The following is a 25,489-nucleotide window of genomic DNA, read 5'->3' on the forward strand; positions in this document are numbered from 1 at the left end:
ATTTGATGGTATATAAAGTTTTAAATAAACATACTGCAGGGATCGTGCCAGATATTTGTGACCTGGATTGGCCACTGTTGGAAACAGGATGCTGGGCTTGATGGGCCTTTGGTCTGTCCCAGTGTGGCAATACTTATGTACTTATATACTGCCAAATTAGCAAATGCAATTCCGCATGCTAACATTTTGCCAATAGTACACATTAACACATGCTGTTAGAGATGTTAGCTCTCACAATTTTTCACTGGTGAATGTGGCCCTGCTTGCTTTGCAAAATAGTTAACCAGCTGCATACTCTCGCTTATGCTCCCAAAACTAAAAGAACATAACATAGGCAGGCTGCACACTCTCGCGTCCCCTCCCTCGCTTTTTCCCCTCAAGCACACACAAACCAGGCATGAGACAGAATTTTGGGAATAAATGGCCACAGCTTTATTGACAACACATTAAACTGCCCCTAGGAAGCACCCGAGCCGTGGGTTGGACATTGCAGATGCTCCAGCCTTCCGCCATGCTTATCCAGCTAGAGAGCCAGCATCCCCACCCACGCGGTGGCCAGTCTTGACTCTGCCCCCAGCGTGGCCGCGCATCCGCCCGCTTGGGACTGCACCCCAGACCAGAGTCCCACCTGCCATGTGTAACCAGCGAGGTGATTGGTCTGCCAGCAGTGAGTGTTCCTGTCCCTTGTCTGAAGCGGGCAATCTTCCTTTCGCCTGTTGTTCCAGCACATCCCATAGTTCCCAGGCTCGGGTGCCTCCGCCAGAACCCGGGGGACCTGAAATTCAGGGACCACGGGTCCCCCCCCCCTTTTCCCTCCTTCAGAAATGTCTCTCCAGGACCTCCTGGAAGTCGTTGAGGAGGAGGAAACCTGCGACTTCCCCGAGATGGCTAGCATCTGGGAGGAAGTATTCGAGAGTGAGCGGGGCAGCCCGCTGGTGCCAGATCCTCGCACCGCCAAGTTGCTCCACCCTCTTGCCAATCTGGCAATTGACCTTGGTTAAACCTCTGGACCACAACCTGGAAGCAGATCCGTGCCCTCGCGGGATGATGCCTGACCAGAGGATAGTGGTGAGCAAGCACCGCCGACCAAGAGACTCCCCTTGTCTCGTCGGCGACTCTTAAGCGGTGCGAGAGGGCGTCCCCCGAAGCCCTGCCCCTTCCGGCCCCCCAGCCAATGACAGGCGGGGTTCTCCCCTACGTCATTCACAGGGAAGCCGGAAGGGAAGGGTTGCTCGGTTCGGGGAGCCGCTGCGTGGCAGCCACCATGTTATTGGCGGCTGCTCGGCATGCTCCTTGCCGGCCTTCTTCATGCACAAAAATATATTCATTGGCATTTTCACCTGAAACTTAACTACAGCTCTCAGAAGGATGGGGGTTTTTTTTTGCTTGCAATTTCAGGCAAACTTTTAATGCTAAAAAATTTATAGCACAAGTTAGTTACATAATATTTAAATGTCTCGGTAACACCTGGGTGGGGGGGGGGGAGTCACCTGTAGATTAGCATATCAGCCCCAGAGGACAGATTCTGACGTTTGCTTTAAACATGAAAAGAAAAACCAGTATGGTCAGAACCTCTCTGCATACAATGGAGTGTAATATTTCACTACGTTCACTTGGCAAGGATTTACCTACCCTTCAGCCTAAAGTCAACAAAAAGTCCCAGACTTATCATTCACTTTGCCCTACGAAGTTCAGGACATTCTGCAATCTCTCAAACATGTCGAGAGAGAGAGAGAGCAGGAGGACAACCTCTGAGGCATGAGTTAGTGAAAGGAGCCGCTTTATTTCTTGCAGCAGAGCTCGGCTTAATTTATTACCCAATAAATGTTTTCAACCTTACTTGCACTTTACAAACAGATGATGGAGATGACAGTTCACAGCTGCTGCTGTTGCCGGGACTTGAGTTCCTGGTGGGAAGAGACGCAGAGGGCGAATAAATACATGGGGGAGATTGTATCGGTCACTCGCACCTTAGCAAAACATCCTGCAGACTGTGCCGGGCAACCCAGCAAGATGGACATTAGTCTACTGGAGGAACAGTACTACTCCATCAAAGAGAAGCAAAAGCAGCAGACGCACATCATTGTGTATAAGACAGGTATGTACTGAAAGGGTGAACCACAATTTTTAGTCTAAAGCAGTCTGGGGGTGGGGGGCCCTTGGGAGCGTTCTGCAATTAATAAGAAATATGTCGACCGCAATATGTTGGGAGGGATCTTTCACAGAAAAGTTGCGTGCAAATGTGGGAGACACAGATCCTTATGAATATAGAAACCTTAAGACTAGATGCAAATACTGACTTCGATTCCCACTTCAGGCACAGGCAGCTCCTTGTGACTCTGGGCAAGTCACTTAACCCTCCATTGCACCAGGTACAAATAAGTACCTGTATATAATATGTAAGCCACATTGAGCCTGCCATGAGTGGGAAAGCGAGGGGTACAAATGTAACAAAAATAAAATAGATACTATTGGAGATTCTAGATGGAATGTTGCTACTATTTGAGATTCTACATGGAATGTTAATGTTGCTATTCCACTAGCAACATTCCATGTAGAAGCCTGCCCTTGCAGCCGCGCAGGCTTCTGTTTCTGTGAGTCTGACGTCCTGCACATACGTGCGCGGCTGCAAGGGCAGGCTTCTACGGAATGTTGCTAGTGGAGGAGTAGCCTAGTGGTTAGGGTGGTGGACTTTGGTCCTGGGGAACTGAGGAACAGAGTTCGATTCCCACTTCAGGCACAGGCAGCTCCTTGTGACTCTGGGCAAGTCACTTAACCCTCCATTGCCCCATGTAAGTCGCATTGAGCCTGCCATGAGTGGGAAAGCGCAGGGTACAAATGTAACAAAAATAAAATAGATACTATTGGAGATTCTACATGGAATGTTAATGTTGCTATTCCACTAGCAACATTCCATGTAGAAGCCTGCCCTTGCAGCCGCGCAGGCTTCTGTTTCTGTGAGTCTGACGTCCTGCACGTACGTGCAGGACGTCAGACTCACAGAAGCAGAAGCCTGCGCGGCCGCATTGCTGATCTGCAAGGGAAGGCTTCTACATGGAATGTTGCTAGTGGAGGAGTAGCCTAGTGGTTAGGGTGGTGGACTTTGGTCCTGGGGAACTGAGGAACAGAGTTCGATTCCCACTTCAGGCACAGGCAGCTCCTTGTGACTCTGGGCAAGTCACTTAACCCTCCATTGCCCCATGTAAGCCGCATTGAGCCTGCCATGAGTGGGAAAGCGCGGGGTACAAATGTAACAATAAATAAATAAATACATGTCATAGTTTCCGCCTCTCCAGGGTGCCATAGGGTGACTATAAGGGGAACCTTGTGTGCCCCTATCATGGGCAATGGAGAGAAGTGACGATCTCCCAGCAGGATGGGGCTGAATATACTCCACTCCCTTCCCCAAACTGTTCCGAGTGGCTGAATAAGAAAAAGCGGCCTGGACTGACTGTCTTGGTCGCTTCCGGGGATTTTAGGAATTTTACACAAATGAAGACAACAACATCAAGGAGCTCCAGCGAGTAGGACATTTGATAATAGTTAGTAGGAACAGAGAACCTGTCACAACTTAAATTAAGAAACCCATGCAAGGGTAGTGGGTGCCCGAGACAAACCTTCAGCCTTACAGCCCCCCCCCCCCTCCTCCCAATAAATTAACTGATAATTAAAGTGAATTATGATCAGCAAATAAAAATGATATAAAAATCCTGGTTGAAGTAGGTGCTGGTGGATATTTAAGGAAAACGATAGGTCCCAGCAGCCACAGAAGCTTGAACTGCAGCTGCTGTTTGGTGCTCACAAGAAGCTGCTGCCCTAGGCAACTGCCTAGTCTTGTCTGATGGTTGGGCCCCAGCACCAGCAGACTTGCTTTTTGGCAGCATCAATTTAGAAGTGGATAACATGTGCTAGGAATAATTATTCTGGCCCCTTGTCTTATTTTTGTTTGAAATCTGGGTGCTGAAGGTCTTCCTTGTACATATCTGCAAACTTTCCTAGACAATGGAATACCAGTAGGTACAGAAACTGATCCTTTGGTCATGATGGGCACCTAGTAATAGCATATTTGAATTTATTACCTATTGAAAGAAAATGGATGTTAATGGAGTAGTTCTCTGAACTATGGTTATATTTGTATTGTTGCCATCATTAAAATAGGTGTAATTATAAATAAGGGGCATAGGTAAGGTGGGAGGGGAAGAGTTAAATGGGGAAGAAAAGGAAATAACTTCACATCTAAGAAGGTCTGGCAGTTAACAGTTGCATTGTTATCGTTTCTTGTTACAATATTTTGTATATCTCTGTAATTTTGTTGTCAATAAACAGATTTAAACATACAAAAAAAGAGAAATTTTAAGGCAAGAAACAACTCAGTTACTCAGGGTGTCCCTCTCATAGGCTTGCTGTACTTAATGTAGCACTTTGTGGCCACAAAAAAATGCAAGCAGCGGAAGAGAAACGGGTTGAAATGGTGTGTGTCTTTCTCACAGGCTAATAGTGAATCATTCCTTTTCAGGAAACTGCGGTGCTGTAAAACTATATTTGAAACTTCTCTTTTTCTTCAACATACTCATTGGAAGTCGTTCTCTATATATCTTTTAAAGTTAGGTCCTGGGATGATGTGTGCTAAGTGTGAATTCTATAACAGCAAAACTCCCATGATAGAATACTAGTATGAGTCATAAGTAGATGACAACAGGGAAGGGGAAATGGGACTCGATATACTGCCTTTCTGTGGTTTTTGTAACTATGTTCAAAGTGGTTTATGTACTTATTTGTATCTGGGGCAATGGAGGGTTGAGTGACTTGCCCAGGGTCACACAGAGCTGCAAAGGGAATTGAACCTGGTTCCCCAGGATCTCGGTGTCCGCCAGTGAAGACCAAAATATGTGACTTGTCAAAAAATGGGGAAAATGTCTCATACACTCCTGTGGCAACACTCTCACTTTTCAGGTGCACACAGCGCAAAAAGTGATCATAGACATAAAAAAACCCTTAAATACTTTTTTTTGTTTTTTAAGGTTATCAATAGAAATCAAACAAAATAAAACATGGAAAAGAAAATAAGATGATACCTTTTTTATTGGACATAACTTAATACATTTCTTGATTAGCTTTCGAAGGTTGCCCTTCTTCGTCAGATCGGAAATAAGCAAATGTGGTAGCAGATAGTATATATAAGTGAAACATCCAAGCATTGCATGCAAAAAAGTGTATACAAAAAAATATATATAAATAAATTCTTCGCTTTTGAATGCCCAAACTGACAGCAAGAATTGAAATCACTTATCTTAGCCTGCTGTCCAGTTCAAATGAAGGGTGGTACTTCCTTGCTACCAGTTTTTCCTAACCTGAAGGCAGTGGGAAGTTAACCCTCCAGCATTTGGATTATGGCAATGTGGTTCCCTGAAGAAGCGGAGCGAAACGGGACCGTTGGGACTGCATGACAGTTTTTCTGGAAGCAAGGAAGTACCACCCTTCATTTGAACTGGACAGCAGGCTAAGATAAGTGATTTCAATTCTTGCTGTCAGTTTGGGCATTCAAAAGCGAAGAATTTATTTATATATATTTTTTTGTATACACTTTTTTGCATGCAATGCTTGGATGTTTCACTTATATATACTATCTGCTACCACATTTGCTTATTTCCGATCTGACGAAGAAGGGCAACCTTCGAAAGCTAATCAAGAAATGTATTAAGTTACGTCCAATAAAAAAGGTATCATCTTATTTTCTTTTCCATGTTTTATTTTGTTTGATTTCTATTGATAACCTTAAAAAACAAAAAAAGTATTTAAGGGGTTTTTTATGTCTATGATCACTTTTTGCGCTGTGTGCACCTGAAAAGTGAGAGTGTTGCCACAGGAGTGTATGAGACATTTTCCCCATTTTTTGACAAGTCACATATTTTGGTCTTCACTGGTGGACATTGTGTTGTTTAACAGCTATTCTTATTAGTGAAGTTGATCTTTTGTGTGGATTCCCCAGGATCTCAACCTACTAATGACTGTTAGCCAGCAGTGAGAATTGAACCTGGTTCCCCAGATCCACAACCCACTGCACTAACCACACCTAGGCACACCTTCAGTTTTGCACCCTCCCCATTCTCAACAATCATGATCACTCCAACATCACTCTTCCAACAATAATGTAGACAAAGAGGCTAGTTGAAAACTGCCCACCTTCCCTGCTGGTAAAAGTACCCCTTGTTATTTCTTTGAGTTGGGTCCAGTGTAGTAAAGTGTATGAGGCTTTGCACACAGATTTTCTCAGCTTGTGCACCCTATGTTGAAAACCAGAAGCATAGCCAGGTTTTGACATCAGAGGAAGCCCACCTTTTGTAAAATAGGTGCCAGTGCAAGACTGAAGGGCCAATCCACAAAGATGCCATTTAATTCACGATCCGTTTGAGGGAGCGACTGCTCCCCTTGCACGCCCTCTAACTCCACCTCTATTGAAAACATTTTTGTGTATGAGCTAACAGAGCACGAAGCCTGAAGCAGACATTAGCACACAGCACATTAAATTCATTCTAATGCAGCCATTGGTAGAACCATTCCATGCTACCAATAGTAGAATTGGAAAAGGTACAGCGAAGGGCGACGAAAATGATAGTGGGGATGGGACGACTTTCCTATGAAGAGAGGCTGAGAAGGCTAGGGCTTTTCAGCTTGGAGAAGAGACGGCTGAGGGGAGATATGATAGAAGTGTATAAAATAATGAGTGGAATGGATCGGGTGGATGTGAAGCGACTGTTCACGCTATCCAAAAATACTAGGACTAGAGGGCATGAGTTGAAGCTACAGTGTGGTAAATTTAAAACAAATCGGAGAAAATTTTTCTTCACCCAACGTGTAATTAGACTCTGGAATTCATTGCCGGAGAACGTGGTACGGGCGGTTAGCTTGACGGAGTTTAAAAAGGGGTTAGATAGATTCCTAAAGGACAAGTCCATAGACCGCTATTAAATGGACTGGAAAAATTCCTCATTTTTAGGTACAACTTGTCTGGAATGTTTTTACGTTTGGGGAGCGTGCCAGGTGCCCTTGACCTGGATTGGCCACTGTCGGTGACAGGATGCTGGGCTAGATGGACCTTTGGTCTTTCCCAGTATGGCACTACTTATGTACTTATGTACTTATGTACCAATCCCAGGGCAAACAGTGGCCTCCCCATGTCTATCTCAATAGCAGACTGTGGGCTTTTCCTCCAGGAACTTGTCCAAACCTTTTTTAAACCAACATATGGTAACTGCTGTTATCACATCCTCTGTCAACAAGTTCTAGAGTTTAACTATTCTTTGAGTGAAAAAAAAATGTCCTCTTATTTGTTTTAAAAGTATTTACATGTAATTTCATCGTGTCCTCTGGTCTTTGTACTTTTTGAAAGAGTAAAAAAAATCGATTCACTTTCACCTGTTCTAAACCACCAGGGTTTTGTAGACCTCAATCTTCCTGCATGTCACATTTGGTGAATTTCTATCCCTTTTTTGGCAAAATTATTGTACCTACAAAAATACACACATTTTACCAAAATTCCATATGTTAGAAAGCATAAAAGGTTGGAATCCTCGCTTGAGTTAGAGCTAAAAATCACAAAAGCATACATTGCCAGTGATTCTTACTTGATCCCCATCCTCTTTTTATATAAATTAATAACGAAAACGTGAGTGTAAAATGTGGAGAAATAAAGAAAACAGAATATGTTCAGATAAATTTTGATCGGGCAAAAATAATGACTTTAATCACTGGACAAAGCCCCCCCCCCCCAGACTATCTTTCCAAGGGGCAATCGAAAATATTCTAAACTACGAGAGATTAGAAAAGGGACAGTGGGACTTTTATGTCAGAACAAGGTTGGAAAGAGGATGGCCTTAGTGAAAATGAGATGGGGCATGGTTTCAGCTTCCCATGCTCAGACTTCATTAATCACTGTGTCTATTTGAGGAACCTCCCTCATTACCCAGGAAAACAAGTTTGACTACTGTGGACATAGCTATACTCCAGATGTTAATTGCTCTCATCCTGTATACATTGAAAACTCAACTCAGGTTACAGCAGGTGTCTTAGCTTTCCTGAGAATAAAATCTTTCATGGAGAATTTCCTGCTGTGTATACTAACTTTGAGATTAATTCATGGCATTCCGGCTATCCCTGCTGAAAGTACACTTTGTCCTAAAATGAATGGAAGAGCTCTTTTAGGACCTGCCATTCTGTTTTAACCACTGATCCTTAAAATAACTCCAATACCATGGACCAATGGTTCCCAATCCTGTCCTGTTGACCCCATGGTTTTCAGGATATCAACAGTGAATATGTACGTATATAGTAAAACTGCATACACTGGGTCTCCCATGAATGCAGAACAGATATACCTCATCTGTATCCTGGAAATCCTGGTGCTGAGCTCAGTAGGACAGGTTTTGGACAAATCATGTAGATAAACCACTGTCAAGTTTATGTCGTTTTATATCAAGTGCTTAGGTGACATCAACTCTTTTAAAATGGTAGGGATTCATCCAAAGTTAATAGAATATCAGGGTCTCTCCTTTATGTCCTAAATTCAGCACTCAAAAAGAAGCTTTTTCAAGAATGTTGCTGGAAATCCAGTAAACTGAGTGGAAACAGAGATGGTTAGGGTCTAAGAAAGTATGAGACGCCAGGAAAATGCAGACTGCCAAGGACAAAAATGTTCAGAAAGACACACAATCAGCCTGCTTACCTACTAGTCCTAATTTGCACTAAACATGTCACAGAAGGGGTTGCCCCCCCCCCCCCCCCCAAATTTTGAGGTCCAGACCAAATTTGCCTTTAGTTTTCAAGTCCTTCTCCCCTTGTCCTGCTCATTTCCACCCTCACAGAAGAATCCTCTGCCAGGCAGGTCAGATTGTAGGGCCTTTGCTGTTTTCAGTCAGAAGTCTTGAACTACACAGGGGTTCATCTTCCTGTGGTATCCTCCAGCCCAGGGCCGCCGAGAGACTGGGCCGGGCCTGGGGCAAGGCCACCCCCGGGGCCCCGCTGCTCCCCCCCCTCCACCCGCCCCCCTCCGTCCGTCACCGGGCCGGGCCCCCTGCATTGAAATCACAGCGCCTCTCACCGCCGTGTGAAAGGGCTGCAGGCAGCAGATCGCCTCCCTTCGGGCCTCCTTCGCTCCCTCTGTCCTGCCCTCATCTGACATAACTTCCACGAGGGCGGGACATAGGGAGGGAAGGAGGCCCGAAGGGAGGCGATCTGCTGCCTGCAGCGCTTTCACACGGAGGTGAGAGGCGCTGTGATTTCAATGCAGGGGGCCCGGCCCGGTGGCAGACGATCGACAACGGAGAGCGGGTGGGACTGCGGCGCCGGGCCCCCCTTGGAGGCCCAGGCCCGGGGAATTTTGTCCCCCCTGCCCCCTCTCTCATCGGCAATGTCCAGCCCTGCACAGAAAATGGCACACAAAAATTGGTGCCGAAAAAAAAATCAGTGCTCAACACTATTCTATAACGGGCACTCAAAGATGAGCGCATTATAGAATAACATTGAGTGCCGAATTTGGTGTCCAAATTTGAGCACCAGCACTTATGCCTGCTGAAACCAGATGCAATTCCCATTGCTCAATTTGGCTGCGCATCCCCACTGTTCTATAATATTGTGCACAAATTCTAGGAATGCCTCTGACCCGCCCATGCTCCTCCCATGGCCATGCCCCCCCCCTTTGGGTTGTGCACTATGAGATTTGGATGCACATTTTTATAGAATAATACGTAGCAAGATGTGAGTACAAATCCAAATTGATGCCAATTAGCCTTGGCAGCCCTACCATTAGGTCACCTGAGGCAGAGGCCTCAGGCGGCACTCTTCTTGGAGTGGCATCTCCCCATTCTTTCCTCCACCTCCTTCCCTAAGATTACCTTCTTTTTCCATTTTCCAAAAGGCGGTGGTGGCAGTGATTCCCATAGGCTGCCCTGCTGCTGGCACTGGCCTCTTCTCTTTACTGTGGTCTACCTTTCCGATGTAACTTCCTAGTTCCTCAGAGGCAGCCCACAGTAGAGAAGAGGCTGGTGCTGGCGGCAGGGCAGCGTATAGGAATCGCTGCTGCCGCTGCCTTTTGGAAAATGGAAAAAGATGGTAAACTCAAGAAAGGGGGTGGAGGAAGGAAAGAAGGGGGAGATGCTAGATCGTTGGCCCGTTGGGGGGGCATCTTGCCTTAGGCCTCCCCTGCCCATTAGCACCCAGTTATTGGCACTTATTGGCTCATCAGCCAATTTAATTGGGTGCTCATCTTGGATCGGCACCATATACAGTATCCAGGATTAAAGATGAAAGCCAGCAGAAGAGGAGGTAACCGTAGGTAAAACTGGTCTACTGGGTAGCAGAGCTGCCAACCGGGAGATTTTAGGACATGCACCTCAACCCAGTGGCGTTCCTGGGGGGCGGACACCCGGGGCGGCGCCCCGTCCCCCCAGGTGCAGCACCCCCCCCCCTGATGCAGCGCGGAACCCCCCCCCCCCCCGGGTGCACGCCGCTGGGGGGGTGCCGCACTGCGTGCCTGCTCAGAGTTCCCTGACTTCACGCGTTCGCTGCAGCTCCCTCTGACCCGGAACAGGAAGTAACCTGTTCCAGGGCAGAGGGAGCTGCAGCGAATGCGGGAAGTCAGTGAACTCAGAGCAGGCGTGCGCCGCAGCACCCCCCAGCGGCGTGCACCCGGGGCGGACTGCCCCCACCGCCCCCCCCCCTTGGTACGCCACTGCCTCAGCCCCATCCACTCTGCCTCCTGGCTCCACCCCTCAATTCCATGGCTACAGCACTAACAAGCTACCTCCCCCTCCAGGAGCAGGAGACGCCTTTAAAAAACATGATCTCCTGCTACTGTGAGACAAGTTTCATGGTAAAAGCTATGAGATTTTGCAGATACACTCCGGCTTCTCGGCAGCCTAGTCAGGCTCAGCCCCAGCGCGCTTGTTCTCGTCAACAGCGTGCACCTAAGGCCCCTGCTGCTCCCCAGCAAAAGCAAGGGGCGAGCTTTTGACTGACTCCAGCTCAGCATAGCCACTGTTCTGGGGCAGCAGAAGATGACATCTTATTAACACATCTCCTTCTGCTAATGGAGGGGGAGGCTGCTGGGCAGGAGTCCTTGACTCCCCTAAAGAGAGCCAAGGAGATGACCCATGAAAGCAGGAGTCTCTCACTGAATATGGGAGGCTCGGCAGATCTTTGGCAGGAGGGAAAAAGACAGGAAGTGGAACTATCCAAAGTGCAGGGCCTGGGTGATTGCTCTGCTTTGCTCCCTGAAGGCTATCCCAGGCTACAGCTAAGGAGCTGCCTATCAGAACAACATCATTTTATTTCAAAGTCTTTGACTTTGAAATAAAATGATGTTCTGATAGGCAGTTCAAGATTACTTTTTTTGGTGTTTGTCTACATAACTCATTTTTGGAACACCTAAATACGAAAGGGCAAAACCCCTAAAAGAAAAACTGCACTGGCTCCCGCTCAAGGAACGAATTGAGTTCAAGATCTGCATGACTGTACACAAAATCATTCACGCAGATGCCCCACTCTATATGTTAAACCTAGTGGACTTACCGCCCAGAAATGCCAAAAGATCGGCCCGCAAATTCCTCAATCTGAACTTCCCCAGCTGCAAAGGAATGAAATACAAACAGGCTTATGCTACTACCTTTGCGTACAAAAGCACACAGTCTTGGAACGCACTACCCATGGCCCTGAAAACCATGACCAATCTAACCAGCTTTCGCAAAGCTCTGAAAACACATCTCTTCAACAAAGCCTACAAAAGTCACCCTCAATGAAACAAATCATTCCTTAAACTACCCAAGTACACCAAAAAACACCTCTCACATGACCTTACCTAACACCTTCCATCTAAATCTTCTTTCACCTCTGCTTGTGATCGACTGTTTTTAAATCATGTAACGACGTTATCATATCTATACTCTGTAAGCCACATTACGCCTGCAAAAAGGTGGGAAAATATGGGGTACAAATACGATAAATAAATAACCTCATTCTATCCCACCTGAATTATTTTGCTATGTCAGGCTGAGAAATATTTATTAGGACTTAATGCCTTTTTGAAGACGCTCACCTGAGGCACTTGGACATAGGCAATACAAGATTAAAAAAAAGCAATCAGTTGTGAACCATCCCCACTCAGAAGTCTGCTGTTATGAGGAGTTACATAAGAGTACTTACAGCAGTAGCCACAGAGAGGAATTATACCTTTACACTAAGTCCAGATCCAAGTTCTGCTACAACAACTGATTGACCTACGAAAGCCAGAACGCTACAACAGTTAAGGTGTCCCACTGGAACACTGGCCACACTAATGTGTCTACATTTCAATCATGTTTCTTTGGAAATAAAAGTTCAAAAAAATATTATAAGGTGATACCTTTTTAGTGGATTAACAATATATTTCTTGACTACTTCCCTGGGGCTGAAAATGGAATGTACACAAGGTGACATTTGGCAGAAAATACAAGTGAATGCTTCTTTAATTTAAGTGTTGATTCTATGACGGTATCAATCTTAGGATCACAGATGAAATGGACAAAAATGTCACATATATACCCCCAAATTCTATATAGTGCGACCTAAGCAACGTGCGCAAATCTGGTTGTGTTGTTTTGTGCGCACAACTTAAAATTGGCTTAACAAGCCAATTAGCGTGGATAATGGCCACTTAAGCAATTATTGCCACTACATAGCTTTACGCACACAACTTCTAAGATGCAGATCTGAAAAGGAGGCATGGCCATGGGAGGGGCATGGGCATTCCAAGAATTTACATGTAGTGTTATGAAACATGCCCATTCCATGTGTAACTTAGGCATTAGCATTTACACCAGGTTTTAGTTGGTGTAAATGAACGTGACTAAATATAGTCACAGGAAATGGACACTGAGCATATCCTATTAATTACACCTAAATTTAGATGTATTCTATAAACTTCACATAACTTTAGGTGTAGTTTATAGAATACGCCTAGGCATATTTTTTTCGGCGTCATAAACAGAATCTAGCCCATAGTCAACGTTCAAACACTGCTCTGAGCTATGGAGGTCAATTAAAAAGCCTCTACGTGTATAAATAGTGTCATTTGCACATGTAAATAGTGATTTCACAAAGCATGCAGATTACCGAGATGCTGAGATTAGAAGGGGGGGAGGGAATGTTGTAGGCATGATTTGGATGGGCTGAACAAATTGCGTTTTTCCATTTTACAATATAAATACAAATATAAGCATAGATTCACCTGTCAGCTTTTGCTCTTCTTCTGAACCAGTGCAAGTTTTATAGAAGTGTTTGTTTGGGCCAGGGGTTAACACTAGGGATAAAGGAGAATCCCTCAGTAGCTTCACTGCTGAACTGGAACCAATTATGTGTAGAGTTTTCTGAAAGGGGGCTATTTTCACCACTTCCACGTATAATCCCTAGCACCTGCATGTGGATACTGCCATGTGATGCCACTCTTTTCTTCACGTGTAGGCTAGTGAAATAACTGCTCCTGCTGAGTATGCCAGCAAATATTCAGGTACTTGTCAGCATCTTTATACATATTTACAAAAGGCTGTACAATTGGCAGAGCCTTGTGTAAGATTCCAAGAGAATTCTGAATGTCCCAACCTAGATATTCCAATTCAACCCCTCAACGTGCAATGCAGACTGGCGCTTCATGTCAGCTAGGGCCAGCTTAGAAATAAACAGGCCAAGCTTTGAAAGCACTTATGCATTTTTTTGAGCAGAGAAGTGAATGCTTTTTGAGTTATGATTTAGACACTTATGGTTACAATTATATTCACTCAAGACTCCTTTTACTGCGGTGCGCTAACAGATTTAGAGTGTACTAAATGCTAAGAAGCCCATTTTATTCCCGTGCGCTAAATCCGTTAATGCCCTGAAAATGCAGCTGTTTTGGGGGGTACTTACATAAACCAGAAGACCTCATTTATTTATTTATTTTAGTTAACTGAACCTAATATAAGGAGTGGTGACTGAGAGCGTGACTTTAAGGCACCACAGAGTTTGGGGCTGTCATATTGGCACTGACTGGGATCTGAGTTGGGGGCCAACTCCTCTCTCCCCCTACCTTGCACTGAGCTGGGGCTGTCTGGACCAGCAGAGGTAGAGTACTGTGGATGGGGCAGTCGTTGGAGCAGAAGGGAGATCATAGCTACCCCAGGTGGTGCCTGTAAGGGATGGCAGCTCTGGCTCAGATCTTGATCAGTGCAGGAGAGAGGACTTTTAGACACCTCCTGTTTGGGTGCCCAAGAGTCTGCCACCAATGTGTATAGGTGCCCAAAGGGCAATGTCTATACTGTGACACTGCGGTGTCCAAAAGTCCTGCTTCATTGGTGACCATGACAGTTATGTAATAGGCCAATGCTCTTGCAGTCCAAGGTGTGCAAGGTGTTCTTGCCAGGATGGACATGAGGTCAGGGAAAGAATGCTGGCAAGACGATTGACTGTTTCAGATGGAACTGTGCTACAGTTTGTATATGAAGTGTTCAGATGGAACTCTGACATGACCTTAGGTAGGAACTTAGGGTGTGTGTGAAGGACTACTCTGTTGTGATGAAACTTAGTATAAGGTGCATCCACTACTAGAGCCTGAAGCTCACTGACTCTATGTGCTGAAGTAACAGCCACCAAGAAAATGACCTTCCAGGTCAAGTACTTCAGATGGCAGGGATTCAGTGGCTCAAAAGGAGCTTTCATTAGCTGTGTGAGAATGACATTGAGGTCCCATGACACAAGCAGAAGTCAAACAAACCTCTCATGAAGCGAACAACTAGAGGCTGTCCAGAGATGAGCTTATCCACTACACAGTGATGATAAGAACTAATTGCACTGAGGTGAACCCTTACGGAGTTGGCCTTGAGACCAGACTCAGAGAGGTGTAGAAGGTATTCAAGCAAGGTCTGTGTAGATCAGAAAACATTGCAACTTAGTTGTCTGTTTGAATTAACACAATTTGGTGATACAGCTGATCTCTGAAAGCCTTTAGAGTGTTCTAGATCACCTGGAGCTTAAGAAGGTTGATCTGAAGACCTGTGAAGCCCATCTACATGAGCTCCCCAACCTAGGAGAGATGCATCTGTCATGAGAACCTTTTGAGGCTGAGGAATATGGAATCGTAGTCTCAGAGTCAAATTGGATCGAATGGTCCACCACAGCAGAGTGAACAAGCTCTGGAGACACTCGGATGACATCTTCAAGATCTCCCTTAGCTTGGCATCATTGGGAGGCTAGGGTACATTGGACTGATTTCATGTGAAGGCGTGTCATGGGAGTAACATAAACTGTGGAAGCCATGTGGCCTAACATCTGCCAAGCCGAGACCTGCTGAGAGTCCCCAACCTGAGAAGCGATTAGAGTGTCCATTTTCAGTCTGCTCTCAGTCCTGGGAGAAAAGCTCGAACCTTCTGCGTATTGAACAGGGCTTCAATGAATACCAATTGCTGTGCAGGGAGAAGATGGGACTTGGGATAGTTTAAAACAAACCCTAGTAGCTCTAGCACTCGAATAGTCCTCCACATGGACTACTACTACTACTACTATTAAACATTTCTATAGCGCTACTAGACTTACGCAGCGCTGTACAAATTAACATGAAAAGACAGTCCCTGCTCAACAGAGCTTACAATCTAAATTGGACGGACGAACAGACAGCTAGGGGTGGGGAAATTGCAGTGGTAGGGAAGTTCTCCTGATAAATTTAAGTTAAATATCATGAACCATTTTAATTTACTTCATAGAATGATGTAATGCAATTCTTGCAATTTAATGTCCTGCTATCTGCTGTAACTTCACTTTTCAGTCTCTCTGGTGTTTTTCATTTTCTTTCTTGTTTCCCATATGTTAAAAAAAAATTGGAGAACTCTAAGATATTAACACATGGACATCTGCTCTAGAAATAGAATATTCCCAGCTATCGCTACTGAGGACTGTAGGATTTCAGTGACAGCACAAACCAGAAGAGTGAAGCCTGGAAGATGCATCCATTTCACCAGAATCCAATGACAGATATATATCTGGTTTTGTTATGGTTGAAGTAGAGTGTGTTATTTGCTAAAATATAAGCCAATAACTGCAAGGTATATTGGCTGTAAAGCCGATCACTCAACAGCACTCCCGTTATAATCCAGTGCTGGGTGTATAATCAGCCAGAAACAAAACTGGAGTAAACATAAGAACATAAGCATTGCCATACTGGGACAAACCGAAGATCCATCAACCAACCTCAGTATCTTTTTTTCCAAAAGTGGCCAATCCAGGTCACAAGTACCTGGCAAGATCCCAAAAGAGTAAAACAGATTTAATGCTGCTTATCCTAGAAATAAGCAGAAGACTCCCAAGTACCATTCTCCAATGTATTCGTCACCAGCCAATCATCAAGCTAAGGGAACACATGCACTTCCAGCCTGCGTAGAAATGCTGCTACTACTGCTAGGAATTTGGTAAAGACCCTGGGAGCTGACGAGAGGCCAACAGGCAACACTCGGTACTGGAGGTGGTGTGTTCCCAGCCAAAATTGAAGATACTTCCAATGAGCAGGATGTGTGTATATGCATCCTTTAAGTTCAGAGAGCATAGCCAATTGCATTGCTGAATCATGGGAAGAAGTGTGCCCAAGGAAACCATCCTGAACTTTTCGTTGACCAGGAATTCGTTTAGGGCCCTTAGTTCTAGAATGGGATGCATCCCCCTTGTTTTCTTTTGCATGAGGAAGAACCTGGAATAGAATCTGTGCCCTCCTTCCCCTGGTGGAACAGTTTCAACTGCATGGGTCTTTAGAAGGGCAGATAGTTCCTCTGCAAGTACCTGCTGGTGCTAAGACCTGAAGTAATGAGCTCTCAGTGGGCAATTTGAGGTTTTCAAAGCCAAGTGAGGGCGTATCTAAGGCAGACTGTTTGGAGAACCAACCAATCCAAGGTTATAAGGGATCACCTTTCATAGAAAAACTTCAGCCTCATTCTGTCCGGCAGGTCATCTGGTATGGGCATTTTGATAGCAGCTATGCTCTGTTGGGAGCCAGTCAAACGTTTTGTCCCTTGCTTTGACTGGGGAGCATCAGGTGTCTTAGGTGCATGCTGTAGATGTGAACGAGCATGCTCGGGTTGAGCCTGAGCAGCCTGGCAAGAGGAGGTGGCGTACCTATGCCTCTGAGAGCAGTATGCACCCCTCCTCGACTTGCCAAAAGACCTCCTAGATGAGGAGGCTGATGCAGAAGGTGCCTGGCAGGAGAGAGAAGAGATGGTATCAGTGTGCTTCTTGATTTGGTAAGCGACCTCTGCAACCTTCTCTCCGAAAAGGTTATCCCCCCAGCATGAGGCATCCACCAAAGTCTGCTGAACTGACTGTTCCAAGTCAGAAACATGTATCCATGAGAGTCTGCACATTGCTATACTCTGAGCAGATATCCTGGATGCCATGTCAAAGGTGTCTTAGGCGCCCCTGGCCAAGAACTTATGACATGTCTTCTGCTGTTTGGCTACTGGCATACCAAATCAGCCTGCTCTGGTAGGAGAGAGTCCACCAAGTCCAACAGCTTGCGCACCAAGTCCCGCAAGTGCACGCTCATAAAGAGCTGGTAGGATTGTATACAGGACACAAGCATTGAGGCCTGGAACATCTTCTTCCCAAAGAGTCCAAGGTCATAGCCTCCCTGCCTCGCCAAGGCATAGTCTCTAGAGCTCCTGGTTCTCCTGAGAGCGGATTCTACCACAATGGAATTGTGAGGTGTGCTGTAGATAAGTACATAAGTGCATAAGCAATGCCACACTGGGAAAAGACCAAGGGTCCATCGAGCCCAGCATCCTGTCCATGACAGCGGCCAATCCAGGCCAAGGGCACCTGGCAATCGTGTCAGTCTTCTTGGGCAGGACAGGTACTGACAGAGGAGAATCCCAATTCCTATCGAGGACTTCTTTGAGTACCTCGTGGAGAGGGGCAGTCACAGCCTCCCTAGGAGGAGACTTGTAGTACAGGACCTCGAGCATCTTAGCCCTGGGCTCATCCTCCACCTCCAAATGAAATGGAATATCCTCGGCCATTTCCTTAACAAAAGAGGGGAATGAAAGGCTCTACGGAGGAGACTCTCTCTTTTCAGCGGAGGGGAGGGTTCAGAGGGGATGTCATAGGACTCATCCTCTGAAAAGTATCTTGGATCCTCCTCTGACTCTCATGAATGCCTAGGACTATTCAGCTTGGAGAAGAGATGGCTGAGGGGAGATTTGATAGAGGTCTATAAAATAATGAGTGGAATGGAACAGGTAGATGTGAATAGCTTGTTTACTCTTTCCAAAAATACTAGCACTAGAGGGCACACAATGAAGCTACAAAGTAGTAAATCTAAAATGAATTGAAGAAAATATTTCTTCACTCAATGTGTAATTAAACTCTGGAATTTGTTGCCAGAGAATGTAGTAAAAGCAGTTAGCTTAGCGGGGTTTAAAAAAGGTTTAGATAGCTTCCTAAAAGAAAAATCCATAAGCCATTATTAAAGTGACTTGGGGAAAATCTACTGCTTATTTCTAAGATAAGCAGCATAAAATGTATTGTACTGTTTTGGGATCTTGCCAGGTATTTGTGACCTGGATTGGCCACTGTTGGAAACAGGATGCTGGGTTTGATGGACCTTTGGTCTGTCCCAGTATGGCAATACTTATGTATTTATGTCACCTCAGAGTCGGGTCTGACAGCAGCCGGTCCCAGGGGCAATGCCCAGCAGTCAGCATCAAGACAGGTGGAGACCCACTCAATGCACTACTGCTCCCAGTGTCCATGGGTCTCGAAGCAGCCATGTGGACCGATTCTCCCGATGCAGTCTTCAACATCAATGCCGGCTCTAAAAAATCTTTTGCATTGAACCTCTCTGGACACCTGAGTCCTCTTCTTCAACCAAACACAAAGGACACAGTTAGCCTGGCTTTGGTCGGGCCCTAAACACTGAAGACACCAAGAATGGGTGTCTTTGCAGAGATTGTTTGATTGCACTGGGTACTTTAGTGGACATTGACATAAAAACCTCTGCAGCCAAATCAAATGGTGCGATGGTGCCTGAAAAATGGGGCAAGGCACCAGAAAAAAGCCAAGGGAAAGATTAGGCCTAAACACGGCCTAAGTCATGAAAAATAAAGGAAACTTAAACTTGGGACAAAATGAATTAAAAGTATACAGGGAGAGAAGGGAACTGAAGCCCTAAAACAGGCACAGCAAAAAAGTGTGAAAAAAGCTAAAAAGGCACCAAAAAATGAAGCTCTTCTAGACCAGGAGTGAAGAGAAATTACAAATGCAACTTCTCCTCACCGCGGTAGAAAAACAACTGCAGCTACCGCGCTCTCGTGGGGGCGGGAAGGCACTTGCGCATGTGTGGTAGAGCATGTCTCAGGCTCCATAATGCTCTGTTAAGCTTGTTATAAGATCCAGACCGGGTAACACAATGCCACGTTACCTACTTGTGAGAATTCTTTTTTTTTATAACATTTGTATCCCACATTTTCCCACCTTTTTGCAGGCTCAATGTGGCTTACATAGTTCCATAAGTGGTGTTTACCAGTTCCGGATAGGAGAAATACATAGTTGAGGTAGAGGGGACAGAGTGGATTAGGTTACAGGAGGAAAGTTCGTCTTGTGATGAGAGCTGAAGGTATTAGGTTAAACTTCATTCATGACAAAATTAACTTGAACAATTAGGAACATTAAACTACAAATCAAGAAGATTTAGCAAAAACAGTTAAGGCATATAGAATACATGTTGTATAGATACGTTTTGTTAATTGGCATTTAGGATGAGTTGTTACTGTATGCTTTCTTAAATGAATAAGTTTTCAATAGTTTATGGAAGTTCACTATGTCGTGGGTTATTTTTATGGATTTTGGTCATTCATTCCAAATTTGCGTGCATATGTAGGAGAAGCTGGATGCATATGTTAATTTATATTTCAGTCCCTTACAGTTTGGATAGTGGAGATTCAGGAATGTACGTGAAGAGCTGGTAGAGTTCCTGGTTGGTAGGTCAATAAGGTCTAACATATACCCTGATCCTTTGGAGAATGAATGGCATTGGAAAACATGCTCTATTGGAAGAAATGATGATTTTATGAGGTGCAGGGTCAGCCCAACCATTAGGCAAGACTAAGTGAACGCCTAGGGCAGCAGCTTCTGGGGAGCTGCAAAAAGCAGCAGCAGTCAAAGCAAAACAATAGATCCTGACAGCCATACATTCAAAGAACCATCCATGTGTACTTTTATCTCACGGAAGGGTGTGTCATTTTCAAACAGCTCATTTAACTTGAGAAATTACTTCTGCAAAATTGCCCTCACCATCTGTGTGTCTGATACACAGACACACAACAACATTTAATTTTGAAAAGCATGATGTCTTGAGCGGTAATTAGGGGCCTGAAAGTTAATTGAGAGGGGACATATGGTAAAGGTTTGCCTAGGATGACCAATACCCTTGGAATGGGATTGGTTTGAAATGCCTAATGTTCCACTTTTTTGGAGATGGGGTTTTGCTGCACATGTGGTGCTAGAGTTCTTAGATCCTCCTATGAGAATCGCAGTTTCCTGATGGTCTTTAAGGTTTGGCTTACTTTTTTGAGCAAGAGTTTTGTGTGTGTGATTTTTGTGATTGGTGATTTTAATTAAGTAAATATATATTTTACTCCTATTATAATTGTATTGCATCAGAGAGGAGGAGTAGCCTAATGGTCAGAACAGCAGGCTAAGAGCTGAGGAAATCCCACCTCCCACACTCTGTGTGACCTTGGGCAAGTCACTTCACTGTCCACTGTCTCAGTTACATTAGATCAGGGGTGGGTAACCACAGTCCCCAAGAGCCATAACCCAATTGGGTTTTCAAGATTGCCATAATGAATATGCATGAGATCTATCTGCATAATCATTGCAGAAATCTTGAAAACCAAACTGAATTGTGGCCTTCAAGGACCATGGTTGTCCACCCGTGCATTAGACTCTCAGTCCACCAGGGCCAAGAAACAACTTGTGTGTCTATTCATAACTTACACTGAACCCACATTTGGAAAATATGAATAATGAATAACTCTACAATCCAAATCAGTTGTAAAAGATAGATAATGACTCTTTTATTTTGCAATAATCTTTCAGTCTCATGAAGAGGGCATAGATTTAGGGGTAGTGAGGAAGTATTACTTTACAGACAGAGAAGTGGATGAATGAAGCAGCCTCTTGATGGAGATATGTAAGTACATAAGTGTTATCATACTGGGACAGCCAAAGATCCATCAAGCCCAGTATTCTGTTTCCAACAGTGGCCAATCCAGGTCACAAGTACCTGGCAAGATCCCAAAACAGTAAAATAGATTTTATGCTGCTTATCCTAGAAATAAGCAGTGAATTTTCCCCAAGTCCATCTTAATAATGGCTTATGGACTTTTCTTTTAGGAAGTGATCCAAACCTTTTAAAACCCTGTTAAGCTAACTGCTTTTACCACATTCTCTGGCAACAAATTCCAGAGTTTACTGCGTGAAGAAATATTTTCTCTGGTGGGTTAAAAGTAATAATGGAGTTCAGGACAGCACTGGATACAGCAGTGCTCAGCACCTTTCTAATGCTGAGGAAAGAGGTGTGGTAGCTGTGTTAGTCCATTTTTAAAGGTAATCAATAGAAATAAAACAAAATAAAACATGGAAAAGAAAATAAGATGATACCCTTTTTATTGGACATAACTTAATACATTTCTTGATTACTACTACTACTACTACTTAACATTTCTAGAGCGCTACTAGGGTTACGCAGCACTGTACAATTTAACAAAGAAGGACGGTCCCTGCTCAGAGGAGCTTACAATCTAAAGCTTTCGAAGGTTGCCCTTCTTCATCAGATCGGAAATAAGCAAGTGTTGGTAGATGACAGTATATAAAAGTGAAACATCAAAGCATTTCAGTGACAGTCTAACAGGATGGGGGTGGATAGGTGAGATATGCATGGAGACAAGAGGATGACAAACAGAGCAGTACAACTTTATGGGTTATAATGGGCTAGAAAGCCCAGATCTTTAAGTCCTGTCTGGTGGGTGTCAAAATATTCAATCATTTTGACTTCAAAGGTCTTACGTTCCTGTATTGTTTTAAAGTTACCTTTCAGGATTCTTACTATGAAATCACTGGCGCAGTGTTCTGGTTTTGTAAAGTGCTGCCCCATGGGGGTGGAATCCTGTCTGGCACTGGCAGTTTTCATGTGATGTCTATGTAAATTAAATCTTGTCTTTAGCATCTGGCTTGTTTCTCCAATATAGTATCCTTCGTTACATTTTTTACACTGAATGATGTATACCACATTGGAAGATGAGCATGTAAAGGATTCCTTTATGTTGAATATTTTTCCTTTGTGAATGACTGTGGGGTCCTGTGAAATGTTTTGGCATAGTTTGCAGCTGGATATATTGCAAGGATGTGTGCCGTTCTCTTCTTTTTGAGTCTGTGTTGGGAGCTTACTTCTGATTAGCTTGTGTTTTAAGTTGGGTGGCTGTTGGAAAGCAAGCATAGGTGGGGATGGGAATATCTCTTTCAGTAATTCATCCTCCTGGAGTGGAGGCTGAAGATCTTTTATGATTTTTCTTAATTTTTCCAGCTCTGGGTTGTATGTCACTATAAGGGGGATTCTGTCTGTGGCTTTTTTTTTTTCTTTGTACTGTAGCAGGAATGCTGAGGAAGAAATGGTAAAAGCCAGAGGTCAATTAAGATTTACACTGTTGCAGCAAATATGAAAACTAGATTATCTTGACTTTCTGAACTTTACCTGCTGCTATATGTTATATTCCTGTGTTCCTACTGTAAAGTGTTAAGCTTTTAAGGTAATGGACCCTGGTGGACTTTTGACTGAAGGAGAACCCATTGCTTTGCTGTGAACCTCTAGATAAACTATGAGAATTATACAAGAGGGTTTGAAAGCAGACAAAGGCTAATGACTTCACTGTTTGCTTAGCTAATGTGTGCAAGGCCTTTTGCAAGGAGATTTCAGATCTTGTTTGTTCCCTTGTGTAAACTCAGAGACAACAATGGACTTCAGTTTTTTTTTCTTTATCATATACAATAACTTTGTGATTATATTTCAAGTTAAATAACCCATCCCTGAATTTCTGATGCATTATTTCTAAATTTGGATATCTTTGGATATCAAATACTCTTCTAAGATACCCGTGAAATTCAGATGAAAAACAAAAGTCAATGTGTTGGTTAATGAACCTCTGTAGCAACGCGTTGTGCCTTTATGCACTTATGCAGTGTCTTACATACTCCGTCACTGGTTCAATAGCTGCCACCTTCCTATATAGTTTTTTAATTTCTCAATAAACTTTTTTTTAGAAATAGACTTAATAGACTGCCTTATACCGTTCTGTGTTACTTGATACTCATCTTTAAAATATAACACTTGGAGCCAGATGCATCAACCAAACATTAAAAAAAAGCAAAAACGTAAAAGCTGTTACCGAATTTTAAAAAACGAACAATGCAGCAAAAAAACAAGTTGCACGTGTTCGGTGCGGTATTTGAAAGTACAATGCATCAATCTGGTGGAATCCCCGTCGGTAATCAGCCCCTAAAGCATGCGCAGAGCAGCCAAGCGTTATGCTGGCTGCTCTGCGCATGCCACAAACGTCAACCCCCCCCCCAAAAAAAAAAAAAACACAAACACGTGGATTGAGAGGGGGCAAAGGCGTTCATCAGGAGCGTCCTGTATGGACGTCTCTCTCCTTCGTCTTCCTTGCCCTGGCCCCGCCCCCACCTGACGTCAGACGGGGGCGGGGCCAGGTCAGGGAAGACGAAGGAGAGAGACGTCCTGAAGAACTGCAGCGATCTGGTCTTCTTGCCCGTGCAGCACCTTCATACAGAGATGAGAGGCGCTGCACGGGCCTGGTAATGCGGGGGGGGGGCAGAGGAGGGGGGAGCGGCGGCGACGATCTCAAGGGGGCCGGCGGGGGCGGAGGATGGCGGGAGGCGGAGCTGTGTGGGGAAAGAAAGAGTTGAGAGACAGGAAGGGAGGGGGGGGCCGAAGCTTTGATTTTTGTTTTCTTTTATTTAATGCTGGCGGAGGAAGCGGGGAGCAGCAGCGGTGACCACGGGCGGGAGGGGGGCAAGGACATCATTAAAGGACACTCCTGACGAGCGCCTTTGCCCCCTTCCGAACTTTTTTTTTTTTTCAGTTTTATAGTGATGCAGGGGGAGCAGGGAGCAGCAGTGACCTCGGGCGTCAATAAAAGACACCCCTGACGTGCGTTTTCACCCCCCTTGCTTTTTTTTTTGTTTTTTACATTAATGTTTTCAGTCGGATAGCCCTAACGACAGATACAGACCTGTTGTTAGCTTTCCGGCACTTTTCCTGCGTTAGGGTAGTCTGAAAACTTTGATGCATCTCGTTTCTATGGGGTTTCTACACAATTTGCTCATCTGCATTCCGTTTTCATTTTCTGCTACTGTGGTCAGAAAATGGCCTTTAATGCATGCCACGGTTCGAAAATTCTTTGTTAGAGGGTTGTTAAAGGGTCATTAAAGCTTAGTGCATCTGCCTCTTGATCATTGTTGAACAAATCCAGGAATCGTTTAGAGTGAAGCCAAATTTATTTGGGTTATTTCTAAACTGTGACATTTTTTATATTCTGTCTCCTGAACTATTCACATTGCTATTGTTCAAGTAACATTATTACAAGTGGATTTTCCTGGAGGAAAGGATGGAAATTCCACCCATTTAACACCTTTCTTCCCCAGGCAGAGGCACCAGACACCAAGTGGAAGAGGTACTGACAGAGTTTGCCAGAGGGAGAATCCTGCCAGGTCCGCCCCAGACCCTGGGTCGCTCACAAGGGAGCATAACATAAAAAATTTGGAGTGGAGGAGGGGAAGAGGGTTGGGTCAGGGAGAGGGAGAGGGACCTTTAGATGCCAGAGAATTCTTTTGGGAGGAAGGGGTGATGTATCAGGGAGGGAGAATGGCCACTAGACACAAGGGCAATTTAAAGTCGGAGAGGGGGGCCAGTCATGTCAGGGAGTGGGTGCCAATTGACACCAGAGAATGATTTTTCCTGTTTCAAATCTCTTTACTCAATTTTGATAAAGCAATTAAGAATACCCACAATGCATCATATAAAATGTAAAATACAAACTAACAAAAACACATTGAACATATTGAGATACAAAGAAAATGTCCTCAAAGTAATGAAAGCATGCCTATCAAGCAGTCTCCATTTATGAGCGTGTTTTGGACTAAACGTACATTGATGCTCTACTTACTTTTCGTATTTCCTAAAACAAGCAAACCCAATCCACCAAAGGTGAACAGTAAGATCCAAATTATTCTTCCAATGGTGAATGATGAGTTTTAGTGCAACAGATATCACAAAATTAAAAAGGCATCTGTTGGTTTGGATAAGGAAATAGGAAGCATTAACAACTTCCATATCATTAACTTAAATGACACCGCAACATCAATGATGCAGAAT

The 25,489-nt window shown here is 44.5% G+C and overlaps 1 protein-coding gene across 1 annotated transcript in view; it reads left to right on the plus strand.

The window, feature by feature from the left end:
- The first annotated feature begins 1,524 nt into the window (after positions 1-1,524).
- Positions 1,525-25,489, plus strand: part of C1H9orf152 (chromosome 1 C9orf152 homolog) — a 30,573-nt gene continuing 6,608 nt past the window's right edge. Inside the window, exon 1 of the mRNA XM_030189907.1 lies at positions 1,525-2,098. Within this exon, the coding sequence (XP_030045767.1) occupies positions 1,825-2,098 (274 nt within the window). The 5' untranslated portion in view covers positions 1,525-1,824. The remainder of the gene's footprint in view (positions 2,099-25,489) is intronic.

This window comes from Microcaecilia unicolor, chromosome 1, assembly GCF_901765095.1.
Source record: "Microcaecilia unicolor chromosome 1, aMicUni1.1, whole genome shotgun sequence".
Classification (NCBI taxonomy): Eukaryota; Metazoa; Chordata; class Amphibia; order Gymnophiona; family Siphonopidae; genus Microcaecilia; species Microcaecilia unicolor.